Raw genomic sequence first — 16,715 nt, 5'->3', positions numbered from 1 at the left:
GTAGTTAGGGGCTCTATCCAGGTGTTCTAGCCTACCTGCAAGATCACTGCAGTGTGTTCCTGGACACATTGCCCAAAACCATTTCGGCCCCAGACAAAGGAAACAAGTAGTATCAATAGGGCATCAATAAATACACCTGCCCTCCCCACCTGGAGCCATTCCAGCTCGTCATGCGAATGCCCTGACACCGCAGACACCATAAGCACACAACTGGCTCCTAACAGCCAGCCAAAATAATCCAGCATAAACAGCCTACGCAGATGTCACTTCTACATAAGGCTACTTTCTGAAGACTGAGATAGGTATCTTCTTTAATTCATAAGAACAAACACAAATAAAAGTCAAATAAAATGAAAAGACAGAAGACTTATAAAGGAACAAAAAAGATCTAAAGAAAAAATACCTTAAGGAAATGGAGATAAGCAAATTGCCTGATATAGAATTCAAAGAGGACTTCCCATTAAGATGGCTTGCCTCCTTTCTGGACCACATTAAATTTATTGGGAGTTGCCTGAAGTCTGACTGAACAGAAGTCCTACAACTGGGGATATACATAAGAGGTCCCCCCGGAGGCTGGTAGGAGGGGCAGAGAGCAAAATAGGCTGGTCGCACAACCTCATATGGTGGTTGAGAATCCAGAGGTGTATCTTGGCTGTGGAGAGCCCCCTCCCTTCTAAAGGAGCAAGTGATAACAGCCACGGCCAGTCTTCCAGTCTAGGATTCCACTGCCAGGAGGAGAAGTCCCTACAACCGCTGGCTATGAAAAACAGCAGAGATTGTGGCTGAGGAAGATGAAGGGCTGTGGGAATTGCACATGTTCCTCTTAAAGGGCCGCTGCATGGTCTTACTCACTGATGGATGCACTCTGAGCACGAGAGCTGGGGCAGGTGCTCAAAAAAATGCCAGGGACACACTAGGAGGAACGGAATTGTTTGGCTTTGAGGCAAGGGCTGAAGGGACAGCTTTCTCACAGAGAGAAGTGCAGGCAGAATCTATATGTATTACTTTGCTGAGCCCTCCCTGTCCCGGAGTGCAGATGTGGGAGGCCACCATATCTGAGTCTTCATCACCTGGCTAACACTGGTTGCTCCACCCAGGTGATTCCCTAAGACCCCACTACTCCAAACTTGCAGACCCACCCAAGCTTTTCCATACAAATGACCTCTCTTGGTTCATGCTGCAGACTTTCCTAAAATCTCTTAAAGATTTACAAAACCCGAAAAAGCAGCATCTCACCTGGGCAAGCCCTGTACCTCTAGCTGAGTGGCCCCAAACCTGGCACTAGAGGCAGCCAGCCTCGATTTGCATCTTGGCCTCTTAAGGCACCTCTAAGCCCAGCACGGGTTGTGGCCATCTGCGATTGTTTGCTGACTCTTGCCAGGTGGCCCCAGGCAGTACACAGGCTGTGCCTGAACTTGACCTGTAATGGGGCTCCTTCTAAGAGGACCTGGAGCCAGCAAGCCCAGTGGCCAGCTTTGACAGGAGACGAAGCACCACTTGGGGCTGCATCTGAAAACAACACACCCAAAAGGCAAGACTGGGCAGACACCAGAGCCCTACTCAAACAAATCCTGCTCCATAGAGTAAGCCCTTCACCACCTAGTCCTTACAACCAATCAGCCTGAGGGTCAATCCCTCCCACTAACATGCAAACAGCAACCAAGGCTCTACTACAATGGGAGGGCACACAAAATCCATACAAGAAACACAGGTGAAGCACCCAGCTCAGGTGACCAGGGAAGACTGAGCCACTGGGCCCCATAGGACACCTACCAAGACTGGGAGACACAGCAGCTCTACCCAGTACATAGTAACAAACACAGGGAGGCAGCCCAAATGGGGAGACAATGAAACATATCCCACATGAAAGAACAGAACAAAGCTCCAAAAAAAGAAGTGAACAAAATGGACACAAGCAATCTACCAGATATAGAGTTCAAATCACTAGTCATAAGGATGCTCAATGAAATTAGTGAGAACTTCAACAAAGAGATAGTAAACATAAAAATGGAGATAGAAAATATAAAAAAGAACCAGTCACAAATGAAGAATATAATAACTCAAATGATGGACCCATTAGAAGGAATCAGCAATTTTGATGATAAGGTAGCAGACAACACCCAATCAACAAAAGCAATAACAACAACAACAACAAAAATAAGACTAAGGGGCTTCTAGAACAACATCAAGCATCACAACATTTGTATCATAGGGATACCAGGAGAAGAGAGAGCAAAGAAACCTGAAAATGTATTTGAAGAAAAAAATAATAGAAAACATCCCTAACCTGATGAAGGAAGAAGACATGCAAGCTCATGAAATGCAGAGTCCGGAACAAGAGGAACTCAAAGAGGGTGACAAGACATATCCTAATTAAAATGTCAAAGGTTAAAGACAATGAGAATCTTAAAAGCAGCAAAAGAAAAGCAATTAGTTGCCTACAAGGGAGCTCCCACAAGACTGTCAGCTGATTTTGCAGGCCAGAGGGATTGGCACAAAATATTCAAAATGATGAAAAGCAAGGATTTACAACCAAGATTACTCAACAAGGCTATCATTCAGAATCAAAGGACAGATAAAGAGCTTCCTAGACAATAAAATACTAAAGGAGTTCATCACCATCAAATCAGTATTACAAGAAATGTTAGAGGGACTTCTTTAAGAAGAAAAAGAAAAAAGATATGAATACAGTGGCAATACCTATATATCTAGCAACAATTACTTTAAATGTAAATGAATTAAATGCTCCAATCAAAACACAGAGTGGATTAATTGGATAAGAAAACAAGACCCTTATACATGCTACCTATTTGAGACTCACTTCAGATCAAAAGACACACACAGACTGAAGGCTGAGGGATGGAAAAAGATGTTTCATGGAAATAGAAACAAACGAAAAAGCTGGGGTAGCAATACTTACACCAGACAAAATATGTTAAAACAAAGGCTATAACAGAGACAAAGAAGAACCCAGTAATCCCCACTTTTGTGGATTTATCCAAAGAAACCCAAAACACTATTTTGAAGGGACATGTGCATCCATATGTTCTCTGCAGCATTATTTACAATCGCCAGGATATTAAGGCTACCTGGATGTCCATCAATGGATGAATGGATAAAAAAAAAAAAAAAGTGGTACATTTTACACAACAGACTATTTCTCAGTCATAAAAAATTTTTTTTTAAAGAATGAAATCTTATGGCTGTCTGGTTAGCTCAGTTGGTTAGAGCATGGTGCTTATAAAAAGAATGAAATTTTGCAACGATATGGATGGACCTAGAGGGTATTGAGCTGAGTGGAGTAAGTCAGACAAAGAATGACAAATGCCATATGATTTCACTTCCATGTGGAATCTAAACAACAAAACAAACAAATAAAACAGAAACAAACACATAGATACAGAGAACATTTTCATGGTTGCCAGATGGGAGGGGGGTTGAGAAGACGGTATAAAAGGGGAAGGGATTAAGAAGTACAAATTGGTAATTACAAAAGTCATGGGGAATATAGTCAATAATATTGTAATAACTATCTATGGTGTCAGAGGGGTACTAGATTTATCAGGGTGATCATTTTGTAAGTTATATAAATGTCTAATCACTGCTGCATACCTAAAACTAATATAATATTGTATGATAACTCTAAATTAAAAAGAAATAATTAAAAAAGAAACCAAGAGTATTACAAAATTAAAAAGAAATATGCATTATCTTGGCATCCTAACAACCATTTTTTCACATTACTGTTCACTAAAAAAATTATTACTGTTTATTAAAAAAAAAAAATCCTTCACAAATTTAAAAAAAAAACAAGGGCGGAGGACCCGAATACATTTCTCCAAAGAGGACATACAGATGACCAAGAGACATATGAAAAGACACTCGACATCATTAATCGTAATGAAAATGTAAATTAAAACCACAGTGAGACATCACCTCACACCTGTCAGGATGGCTATCATCAGTAAATCAACAAATAACAAGTGGTGGCAAAGATGTGAAGAAAAGGGGAACCCTCGTTCACTGTTGGTGGTAATGTAAATTAGTGCAGTCACTGTGGAAAAAAGAATGGAGATTCCTCAAAAAATTAAAAATAGAGCTGCCATACAAATCAGCAATTCTACTTCTGGGTATTTATTCGAAGAGGAAAAAAAAACAACAATAATTTGGAAAGATATATGCACCCAGGTTCACTGCAGCATTATTAGAAGTTGCCAAGATATGGAAGTAACCTAGATGTTCATCAATAAGTGAATGGCTAAAGATGTGAGATATACGTACACATACATACGACAGAATATTCGGTAATAAAAAAGAATGAAATCTTGCCATTTATAACAATGTGGATGGACCTAGAGGAAATTATGCTAAGTGTAATAAGTCAGACACAGAAAGAAAAATACCATATGATTTCGCCTATACGTGGACTCTAAAAAAACAAATGAATAAACAAAACAGGACAGAAATAGACCTACATAGAGAACAAGCTGATGGCTGCCAAAAGGGGGAAGGTGGAGAGATGAAATATTTTTAATCTATATTTTTAAATGAAACTTATTCATGCATAGTATTTATCAATTAATACAAAAACAAAAGATATGAGAGTATTTTTCACAAAGTTTGATCAACAGAACTCCCTAAGATATAAATGGATGATACCGAAAACGAATTCTATAGTCAAATAGCCTGTGTGAAAGGCTGGATTAAAGAAAGTTAAATAGGTTTCTTTATTGAAAGATTTTTCAGAATTTCAGTATACATTATGCACCGTCAATCTCCAGAAGGATGTGTTTCCCAGTTATATTTGACCAGTGAACCCTTTTTTTTCTCATTTACAGCTTATTAATCTAAATAAATTTCCTTAAAAGGATTTTTTATGAATGGAAGCAGATTTGTTTCTTTCTAAGGTTTCAAAAATGTAAACTCTTAATCAGTGTTTCTCAAATTTAATGTGCATATGAAATTCCTAGAGATCTTATTAAAATGTAGATTCAGTTATAAAGTAGGAACTGAAAGAATCTGCAGTTCTGAAAAAGCTCCCAGATGACACCGATGCTCCATGCTCATAATGCTATGAAAAACAAGGTTCATGAGGAATGCCTTCTGTATTTTCAAACCTCTGGTTGTTCTCAATTCTGCCCACACAACAAAATTGCCTACAAATATTTTGTGAAATAATGATCCCAGACACTCCCTCACCCTCAACTATGAATCTGCGCAGGAAGTCATTTTTTGAAAGCTCCCCAGATGATTTTATTGTATATTCAGTTTGGGAACTACCAAGAATTAATCTGGATAACATTTTTAAGGAAGTAAGATATGCTACAGTTATAGCTTTTGTCAAACCAATATATTCAGTTAAATGTTTTGGTGGTGCTAGGTAAATCAATGGCTTAAAAACATTTAGTCAGCTTAACTACTTGCTCGAAAGTAAGAACAATAACTAAACAGTTTGGGCTAAAAGAAAACCATTTAGAGTCAAGTAGTAACACTGTGAACTTTATGAACACACATTACATCTGATTATGAAGGTAAGTTTAAAGCAAACTTATCAAAGGCCAAATAAACTATGAATATAATTACAGTGACTAAAGAGTCGTAGAATATACATGATTTAAAACCCAACATTAAACAAACTAATATGAGGCAACATCTGAATACTGCTATGACTGTTAATCATTTTCACCCACCCCAAAACATTCTAATCACGTAATCTAAAAGTTAATATATTTTGATGCTGAAATTTACACAGATTGTTTCTGAAATTTAAACTACCAAAACCACTAAAAAGCTGATAAACTCCATACCATTTCACTGTTATCAAAAGTCCCTGATTAATTAATTGCATGAAAAAAAGCAACCCTCATAGTTACTATTCTATGGCCTTGAATACATTCTATTAAAAATTTTCAAGGTTGATACTGTGACTGTATTCTCAAAACAGCTTCTACACCAGTTTGTTTCTAATGGCTATAAATAAGAAAGCACTTGTTATATATAACACACATCTATATAGGCTCCTTGGAAAGCATTTTACCTAAATTCATATTAAATACTAAAACAACTTTCACATGCTCAGAAGTCTTTCTTCTTACCTGCCTGGTGGAAAACCAGAATTTCCGTTCATGGTATGCTGACAAATAGAGAGCATACATCATACCACTAGTAACTGCTGCAAGACAGCCAATGAAAATCTTTGCAAAGTGCTGAAATAATACATCTGAAAAAGCATATTAAAAGTAATCAGATGTAGATCAAATATTTATATTTATGCATTTCTATTATAAGGAAAAGTATCAAAGGTTAATATATACCCTTCACATGATATGATGATAATGGAATTCTAACTCTGTGGTATTCCTCAGAGTTATAATCCTAATCTATTATAAGAAAAACAGCAAATTCCAATGGAGGGGCATCCTACAATATACTTAACCAGTATTCCTCAAAACTGTGAAGATCCTCAAAAACAAAGAAAGCCTACGAAACTGTCACAGCCAAGAGGAGTCTAAGGAGACGTGGCAACTAAATGTAACGTATCCTGAATGGGATTCTGGAACAGGAAAAAAGAACCTTAGGTAAAATACAAAAAAATCCGAATAAAATACAGACTTCAGTTTAAAATAATGTATCAATACTGATTCATGAGTTGGGAAAACTGCATGTGAGGTGGTGGTAACATGGGGACTATACTATCTGCTCAATTCTTCTATAAATCAAAAATATTTTTACAATTAAAGCCTATTAATTTAAAAAAGGAATATACTAGCAAATATCTAAAGAAAAAAAATAGTTTCATTCAGAATTACTATTGATATTTTCACTTATCAAGGAATTTTTCCTTTATTGAAGAATAATTTACATACTATAAACTACAGCTGTTTGATGTATACAATTCAATGACTTTTGATGATTATGTATTTAAAACATCATATACAACTGTTATATATAACTACCTCTTGAGGAAATAACATAAAACACATCTGAATTTTCTACACATAGGATGATTTAGTCCTGCTACAGTTATTAAGAATAATAATAAGCATAAGCCTAGGGGTCCAAAGCACAGTATTCTGTTACTGGATGACTGAAAGTTTGTAAAAATCAACTTGTCAACTTATTAGTTTAGCTAAACTAAAATCTTAGTTATTTTCAAAACATTATTTCATAAATATTAGTTTGCATAGCATATTAGAGACATTAAAGATTCAAAATCTTATTAATAAATATTCAAAATGCTTAAAAAACACTACCTAATAAATATTAGCTTAAGTATGATACAATTGTTTTAAAATTACTGTTTCCAATAGTATGTGCAAAGCATCCTGGCATATAGTAAGAATTCAGTAAAAAAACAAATAAGAAAATGGCAAATGTACTTCAAGGCTTCTAAACATGGATCTTTTCCTGTTATATTTTTTTCCATTAAGCCTTAGACAGTGGCGAATCAATCCTAATTATTAGGGGCTGTTATAAAAAATATATTCCACCAAATCTTATACAGTTAGTACCTGACCTATGGCATTTCTACTTACAACTTCTTGACTTTATGATATGCATTCAGTAGAAACTCTACTTCAAATTTTGAATTCTGATCTTTTCCTCAGCTAGTGGTATATGGATAATACTCTGTGATGCTAGGCAGCAGCAGATAGCCATAGCTCCCAGTCTCACAAATGATCACAATGGTAAACAACTGACATTCTACAGTGTAGTTTAAATGCATTTTCAACTTAGGATACTTTCAACTTACGATGAGTTTATCAGGAGGTAACCTCCTTGTAAGTTTAGGAATATCTGTATATAAATACCTTACCTTAACACCAAATATTTTGTTTCTGAAAAGTTTTTGTAAAGAGTAAAAGATGGAATTAAGCTATCAGTTTTTGACATAAATAGATATATTTTAGAGAAAACAAAGAAGCTCTGGGCCCTGGAAATTACTGTCTTAAAAAAATTACCATTTTAATTGGAAAACTGAAAAGTAAAGGATCTGACTCCTAAGTTATGTTAGTCATAAACCAGCCTAATCAGATAACTTCTCTGGGCTCCAGTCTCTTCATTTGTAAAATGCTGATCATGAACAAAAAAAACCCACATAAATGTCAGTATCAATGGTATAGGGCACAGTTAAATAATTTTTAAAGCACAGGAAAAGCTACTGACATGTTAAGAAATGTAGAAAGTCAATCTCGCAAAAAGTAAAAAATAGTACAAGTACATTAAAAAATATATAATACTTGCCAAAATTTTAAGAGTAGCTATATCTACTGGAATTATGCATGTATTTTACCTTTATTATACTTTTCTCTATTTTCCACATATTCTGGCCTAAAAATATATTTCTGTAGTCAGAGTTAAAATAGTATTTCATAGTTGTTATATCTGGATTGTTTAATTATATTTTTTATACTCATTTCCCAAATGCTTTAAAAGATTACTCTATTAGTTGGCTTTGCTGTGATAAAAATGTGACCCCAAACTATCAGTGGCTTAAAAAACAAAGGTTTATTTCTCACTCATGTTACTTGTAGGTTTCAGGTAAGCAGTAACTCTCCACTCAATTCCAGACTTCAAATTAGCTCTGGCTCTTCTTGTATCTTCTTCAGAGTTCCAGAATGGGATCAGTCCTTACTTGGGACATGTTCTCACGACAGGAGAAAACAGGCAAAAGCAGCCTCTTACAGCTTCTGGTCAGTAGTAGTAGTACACTGCTACTTCCACTCATATTCCATTGGCCTAGCAAGTCGCATTGATAAACCCACCCCTGGGATAGGGAAGTATACCCTGCTTCAGAGGGGTGCTCCAAATCACATAGCAATGGGAAGGAATACATGATCCACTTTTAGGGAAGAGAGCACACATTTAGGAAGAAAAGATTCCAGCAGGGTCTACTTCATTAATCACAAATATTCACTTCCCTCCCAAAGGCAAAACACACTCACTCCTCAAGAAAGATACCCTAAGAGCAGCTTCCTCAGCCTGCTTCCTGCATATAGAAAATTATAGACTCAAACATCATTTTAAGACCTCAGTAGCTGTGTCCTTCTAAATCTAGGCTGGCAGTTCTTTTGACAGTACATCTCTCTCAAAAGCTCAGCTTGCAATTCTCTAGGTATTTACCTAAGAGATATAAAAACAAATGTCCAAAAAAGGATTTGTATATGTTCATAGCAACCTTATTCATAAAAAAGTAAATATTGGAAACTGCTCAAATGTCCAACAAAAAAAAAAGGGATAAACAATTACAGCAACAAAAATGAATCTCAAAATCATTATACTGGATAACATACTAAGCTAAGTGAAAGAATCTAGACACAAAGGCATACATGTTGTATGATTCCATTTAAATGAAATTCTAGACATGCAAAGTTAATCGATATTGAAAAATTTAAGAAGAGTGGTTGTCTTGTGGAGTACAGAGGAAATCTACTGAAAAGAAACACAAAGGAACTTTCTGGGATAATGGAAATGTTCTCTATCTTGTTTCAGCTGCATTCAAATGGCTAAACTCATTTAACACCTAGAGTCTGTGCATTTTAATGTATGTTAATTATGCCTTAATTTTAAAATTAAATCACTCATTTTTGCAAAGAAAAATTCTGTGGGCTTTTTACTTATTTGATTCCAGTCAGCTCCATATTCCAATAACTATACTCATAATTTTTTTTCTAGATATGCCTCTTTTAAAGATTTAACTACATGTATTTTGAGCTTATCTAGTTTTTGTGGGACCACATTCTTTGTTCTTTTTCCTAAGTGCTTTGTCCAGCTATAAGAACTTACTAGGAACTACCTTAATTCATTTATACACTTTAATAAACTATGTGACAGCCATACCCTTGATTTGGTCAGTGCCCTGAGAATTTACCTTAATCAGCCTTTCTTATTCAAAGTATTTCTCAATTTTAATTTTTGACTGGTTGAAAAAAAAAGTTCTCACTTCAACACTCTAAGTCCCAGAAATTTTGGATTTTCTATTTTCCTCTTCATTCCTACTTACAAGTAAGCCAATTCTGTTCTAAACACATCTATTTCCTATAATCAAATGCAGCTGATAATCAAGGCACTCCAGTAATATTCTGTTTTGCAATCTTGTTACCTAAAATAAAAAATTAGTATTAAAATTACAACTATTGACTGAGAAGTTTTAAAAATGTTTTGTCAGTCTATGGCCATGCCACCCTGAACGTGCCTGATCTCATCTGATCTTGGAAGCTAAGGAAGGTTGGGCCTGCTTAGTACTTGGATGGGAGACCACTTTAGAATACCAGGTGCTGTAGAAACACAAACGTTTTGTCATAGCATAATATAATTTTTCCAGCTTCCAAGTTTTCTTGCTGCTAGTCCCTAAATTCGATCTGGAAATGACCTATTGTCTTTATCTTATTTGAGTATATATAAATGGGTGCTCAACTCTGGGTAGGAAGCAATTTAAGAAAGCTGTTCAGCTCCTAAGGATCAGATATGGTTCAGAAGGATAATGGAAATGGAAGGACCTCTAGAGGGTGGAGACAAAAACAATAAACTGGGAAGCTACTCCCAAGGAACACAACTAGGGCCTAATCAAGAAACATTCCCTACCCCTAGGTAAGACCTCTTATGTATCTACTACAATATCAGAACTGCTATGGACCAGTGGCTGATGTATGTCTCTCACTCTTCCTCTTTCTGAATGAAAGCATTTTTATTTTGGTTATCCTGTCCCCATCCAATGATGTATAATGAGAAAGGGGGCACACGTAGAAGTGCAACTGCTTTGCTAAGAAAAGCCTGCTTGCAAGGTAGGCTCTTAGTTGGCATTTGAGACCTTGGATTTTAGGAGGGTTCCCACCATTTGCTAACTGACAAGAATGGTTTACTCTGCCTTCCTTGTTTGTACAATGTGGTTCATGCTACTGTTTTCCTCCTGAGACTCTACAATTTTGGTATATGGTAGGCAGAAGTTACATGACCAGTCACCAATAAAAACCCTGAGCGGAGTCACTAATGAGCTTCCCTGGTAGATAAAACTATAAACATCACACTCTGATGCTAAAAGAATTAAGTCCTTCCTGTGTGACGCCATTTGGAGAGGAATCTTGGAAGCTTGTGCCTAGTTTCTTGTAGACTTCAGCCCATAAGACTTTTCCCTTTGCTGAATGTTTTGTATTATTCACTGTAATAAATCATAGCTGTGAATATGACTCTAATTTGACACCTGTGTGTCCTTCTAGCTAATTTCAGAACATGGGGGTGGTCTTGGGGATCCCTGACACAGAGCAGATAACTTTTAACTTATAGGTCTCTGGATCAGAATGAGTCATAGCTGACCCAGATGTAGATAAGACGACCTTGGGCTTCAAGACTGATGCCATGATTAGAGATAAGACTGAGTTTCTTCCTCAGCGTAGGGGAGGTAGCAAATATATTTCATCTGAGAGAGAGAAAATTTTTATGACCAAAAAGATGGAATATGGTAGACTGTGATTATTATTTCCAAATATTTTGTCCTTTCCTATAAAAAGATTATTCATCCCTGCCCACTATCATGTGACCTGCAATGCTTCCCTGTAGTCAGAGTATACTTCTCCATCCCATTATCTGGATTAATTATATGACTGGGTCGGGCCAACAGAATGAGTATAAGTAACAACGTATCAGTTCAGTAGAAACTTGAAGAGGCACTGCATCACTCTGCCTGCTCTCCTGCTCTTTTTCTCTGCCACAAGAAAACCATGTCCCATATAGGGGCTATTCTTTTGTGACACGTGAAGTTACACCAGCCAACCTGAAGACATGATACGTAATGTTAATAAGAAATAAATGTTCGTTGTAAATGAGTGAGATTTAGGGGTTGTTCTACAGCAAAATCTAATGAAAATATACTGATATCACATCACAATTAAAAATATTTATACATTTAAGAAGTTACTATAAAAGATACTACATAGCATAACTATTTTTGTAGTAGCACAAAAGCTCCATATCTACCTAACTTACATTTTGGAGCTCTTTCAGGAACTGGAGTCTCACTGATTTTCTCTTCTTTGATATATTCTTTATTTTCTGAAGACTTTAGCTTTTTCCTTTGGCGCAGTTCTATAGCTGATCCTTAAAATATTTGAAAAGTTATCGCAACATGTATCAAATTATTCTGTCTATATCCTGAATGATGAACTTTTATTATACTAAGGCAAAGTCACACAAAGATCTCTTAGTACAAAGATAACTTTTTTCATAATTAATTTAACACTCCCCACAAAACTGTCTTTCCTACAAACAAGACAATATAGGTTCCACCTCCAACCTATGCTTGTGCTTTCAGAGTCCTATTGATAAACCAACGAGCTCTTCTCCTGAGCTGAAGCAATTTTCAAAATATCCTAGAATAAAGTCTTTTCCAGAATGACTGGTGAACAAAGTGTTATGCAATGAACTAGTTTATTATTCTAGTTACCTGAGTATCAAATACATAATCGGTAATTATTTTAATAACAATATAATGCATTAATCATAAAACTATAAACAATCATGAAAGTTCTACAGAATTCCACAGCACTGTAGTATCATCATTCAATAGTCATATAGATTTATGTATTATAAAATAGACTGAACCTATAAATATCCCTATATTTGGAAGATCTCAGAAAATTTCCCAATATTAGACTATCTACCCCTTATATATCCAATAAAAAATGTAACACAGAAAGTACTTTCAAATCAGTAAACTAAATTCCAAACTGAACAGGAATTTACTATATTCAGTCTCATTCAGTCTAACTACTTTTCTTCCCTAGAATTAATTATCCTATGGGGTAGGTTTTGCTGTTGTGTAGGTACGGAGTCCTGTTAAGTTTATAAGGTGGTACAAGAATTAACTTCCTCCAGCACAGTTTTTTCTTTTCTCTTAGGGATGACTTTAAGAGATGAAATGAGCCTAACAAGAGGAGTCAAAAAAGGAGAAATGAATCAGCTACTGTTGCTGATCAGTTAAATTTTTCTCTAACTTTACTGTAGAAAATGACTTAATTTTAAAATAGCTTCAAAGCAAATTCATGTTTGCCAAAATATCTTTAAAACTGGCACAATGAGAAAAAAGATTGTATATTTAGTCAATTATTTACCATTTCATATTGTGTAGTCAGGTTAAGTAATGAAGCCACTGAATAATTAGAAAATGACATTAGAAAAGCTATACTGTGAATTTTGAGGGGTTTTCTGCATGCAAATATGGGTCAACTAAGATAAAATTCAAGTTTCCTTTCACTATTTTACTTTTTAGCACTGCAAAAAAAAAAAAACAAACAAACAAAATGAAAATAACATAGCCACAAAAACAATCTATTTCTGCTCCAGTGATTCTTACAGGAGATAACAGAACTACAAATAGGCTTTGCAAATGTCCATCCAGACTATAGATAGCAATTTCCAAGTTAAGTGTTAATACTGCTCTACTCGAGGTTGTCACTTCTTTCTTTGCTCTATTTCTTTCATAAAGCATAAATATGAACAATATGACTATAGCATAAAGAAAGACGTTTTTTGGAAGATGAGAGTCCTAAAGAGTATTTACTTAGAGAAAAAGTGGAGTAATGACGAGGATCCAAGTGAGTGTAAATGATAGGCAAAAAGGGATATAGAGAACATGTGGACACAAGTAAAACAGACTATTTAATTTTAATACAGTGAATATAACATCACGTGTCTTGAAAAAAAAGTATCAAGTACCAAATTAATGTGAAACTCTCGGAACAATGCCTGGCAACAGACATGCTTACGAATATCATTATTAGCATTATTATAATAATGAATAAGAAGTTAATTACTCATTCATTGTTGACAATTATATCCAGCACCTACCACAGTAGGCACCCAAAGTTTTATGAAATTTAAAAATGTGTTGAATGATATATATTTTATTAACCTGCAATCCATTATTTGTCTTATATAAGATGCATTTAATTACTCTGGAATATTTGTAATTCTACAACCCAAAATCATTTTTTCATTTTATATTACATAAGTAAAATTTCACAAATATATTTTAATTGGTTCCCCATCATATCTATTTATATTATGTGTAACTACAATCTAAAACAATTTCTCATTTTGTACGATGCAGAATATTAAAGACTTTTAGTACAGCAAGTGTTAATGTTTTTATGCTTTAACTTAAGCATGAAAGAAAGTGCTCATAGAAACATACAAGCTACCTTATCAACCTACACTCACAGAATTACAGTCAGAAAAGGAAAATACACCAAAAATGTCTTAAATAATATGATGCAACCAAAGATAAAACCTACGCAACAAATGGAATTACATTATTCCTTACCAACTAAAACAGTTTTTTGAAGCTGTTTTAGGTTGAGTCTCAAATTTTGATCAGTTTTAACACTGAAAATTCAAGGACGAGAAAGCAAATATAAAGCCAGTGTGAACACGGAGACGGGACAGCAAGTTAGAAAACAGCAAACATTTCTTACAAATGAATTTTTAAAATCGCTTTCCACTGAATTCTTGAAACTCCCTTTGCACTCTTGGTTCATTCAATAAGGCTTAAATCTCAATAGATCACATTCAAACTCCACTCAGAAGGGTAAAAAGTCATGTTTTGCACCAAAATGAAAACTGCTCAGTCAAGCGACACCGTCATGTATACCTATACCTCTTCCTGAAGCTAGTACGGGTATCATAAAGTTACTATGCCATGAATGTTTCTCAGAATAGCTATCACTAGTTAAGTTATTCTCAACTCCCCAATCCTTCTCTCAATATCTATCATTTCCTATAACTATATATTGCTGAATGAATTAATTTTCTTGGCACTGGCCCTGCGAGGGCATGGAAAGCTTTGTCCAGCCGACCCTTTTTAGCCCTCCCAATTCCCCCTCAACTACTTACAGGCCTCAGCCGTTTGCCAACTCCCCATACCAGATAAGTAAACTTGGCCTTCTTTAGTTTCTGCACCTTCATCCCCTCCCATTTCGCTTTACATTTTAATCTCAAATCCCTGCCTCTTTTGTCCTTTGGCATGCGCCGTCTCTAATCTGGAGACCGTATTTGTTAGTATCCGCAACCCCCTAAAGAGCGCACTCATAAGGAGGCATCTGGTTAAACTACTATCACTTTATAATATGCACTCAGTACCTAAACCTACATCTTCTAAATTAAACTATGTACCTCACTCCCTGAATTACGTGCTCACAGCCCTCTCTCTCAAACACACCTCTGCTGCTGCTGCTGCTGCTCTTCCTACCCGATTCCCAACTTTGAGCTCCACCTTTGCTCCCACTTCGGCCGACAAAACTTCGGTTTATTCCCTCCGCTCCTTCGGAATTTCTCCACAAACCTCCCTCCGCTGCCCTGCTCTTTCCCTCCAACTCACCCCGAGCAGCTTCCCAGGTCCAGGCCTCCAGGCCTCTTGCGCCCCCGCCCCTCTTTCCCGAGACCTCGGAAGTCAGTTGGCGCGCTGAACCCCTGGGCCGTCACCTTCTTCCTCCGCCATCGTTTCTGCGGAGGCCGGGATTACCCCTGCGGCTCCCGTGCAGCCAAGAGGGTGCTGCCCTCCGCGTTGCCAAAGCCCTCCGCAGCCCGAAACCTGCTCCCGGCCGCCGCGCCCCCACTTCCTGACCCGCCCCCTTCGGTACCCTGGCCAACCGCGTCCCCCTAGACGGGCCCAGGAACCAGAGTGCGCGGAGCGGAGAGCGGCGGGAGCGTTTGGCTGCTGCTCCTGGACCTCCGCCGGCCAGAAGGCGACTCGATGCCCAGGCGCCGCCCACGCGCCCCCGCCTCCATGGGAAACCAGGCTTCTGGCCTCGTAGCAGCCTTTTTCACCTCACCGTCCTTACCAAGGTGGGCGCGCGAGCGCGCTTTTTCCGCAACTTGTGTAATTGGACTCATGGACTTAAGAGAATACCACCACCGACACCTTCCAGATACAGCTCCCATCCCTGCCTCATTTTACAGAGGGGAAAGTGAGGTCCAATGAAGTGCTAGTCATAAAGCTGGTCAGCGCTAGAACTGGAATTCAGGACTCGGGATTCCTTTCCGGGCCTGCATTCTCAGAGAGATTTCAGAGCGCTGTAGAACACTCACTATGGGTTGGTGCTTAGGTTTAGTAGGCTACCTGACCATTACAAGAAAGAAGCTTGTAGTTGGAGCTTAGTGTCTTTAACTACCCAAACTGGTTAAGCAAATAAATTTTCATTTCATGATATTATTTTTTAAAACATTAATACGATGATCTATGCAGGAGACAGGACGTGTTTAGATATTCCAGAGCAGTGGACCATACTTTTAACTCGTTACAGTGCTTATGTCTTCACTTTTATTACAGGTAACATTCTACGACAAATACCAGGAATATATAGAAGTAAATTTAAGAACTGACAAAATGCCATTTTAGAGCAAGAGAAAAAAGCATAAGAACTCACTGAAGTCATGGGGTAATTATGGATGTTCCATTCTTAGCAGGCAGCAATAGTCCCCTAACAGCACTTTTGTCAACTTAGGATGTTTGAAGAGCAGCTGTCAGTTGTCAATACTGTGCAAAAACAGTTCCCAGAACTATTTATGCCTTTGGTTGCCTGAAAATTTGTCTTGCTGTCAAACAACACTGGACCAGGAGTTAGAAATAGTAGAGAGTACCAGTGAACCAGAAAAGACCTGTGTCAAAGCAGAGAACAGAATGTATGAACCTAGAAAAGTGCAAGATAGAGCAGAGCCCATGG

The 16,715-nt window shown here is 37.0% G+C and overlaps 1 protein-coding gene and 1 pseudogene across 1 annotated transcript; one reads left to right on the top strand and one right to left on the bottom strand.

Moving 5' to 3' along the window:
- Positions 1-4,466: 4,466 nt before the first annotated feature.
- Positions 4,467-15,620, bottom strand: DPY19L4 (dpy-19 like 4). The gene is made up of 3 exons (XM_036232884.1): positions 15,475-15,620; positions 11,983-12,093; positions 4,467-6,220 (listed from the first exon to the last, which is right to left on the bottom strand). Exons 1-3 carry the CDS (start codon positions 15,488-15,490, stop codon positions 6,009-6,011), a joined length of 339 nt encoding a protein of 112 aa, XP_036088777.1. The 5' UTR covers positions 15,491-15,620; the 3' UTR covers positions 4,467-6,008.
- Positions 10,168-10,286, top strand: LOC118612149 (annotated as a pseudogene).
- Positions 15,621-16,715: the final 1,095 nt, after the last annotated feature.

Source organism: Rousettus aegyptiacus, unplaced genomic scaffold (genome assembly GCF_014176215.1).
Source record: "Rousettus aegyptiacus isolate mRouAeg1 unplaced genomic scaffold, mRouAeg1.p scaffold_m13_p_15, whole genome shotgun sequence".
In the NCBI taxonomy this organism is placed as follows: Eukaryota; Metazoa; Chordata; class Mammalia; order Chiroptera; family Pteropodidae; genus Rousettus; species Rousettus aegyptiacus.
Note: the sequence above shows the minus strand (reverse complement) of the source record. Positions and strands in the feature narration are given on the sequence as shown.

What these genes read in the sequence shown, in the direction of transcription:
- DPY19L4 (XM_036232884.1), bottom strand. An exon ending in TCCTGAAAGAGCTCCAAAAT is followed by an intron (nt 6,221 to 11,982) that starts GTAAGTTAGGTA and finishes ATGCTTTTTCAG; the next exon opens with ATGTATTATTTCAGCACTTT.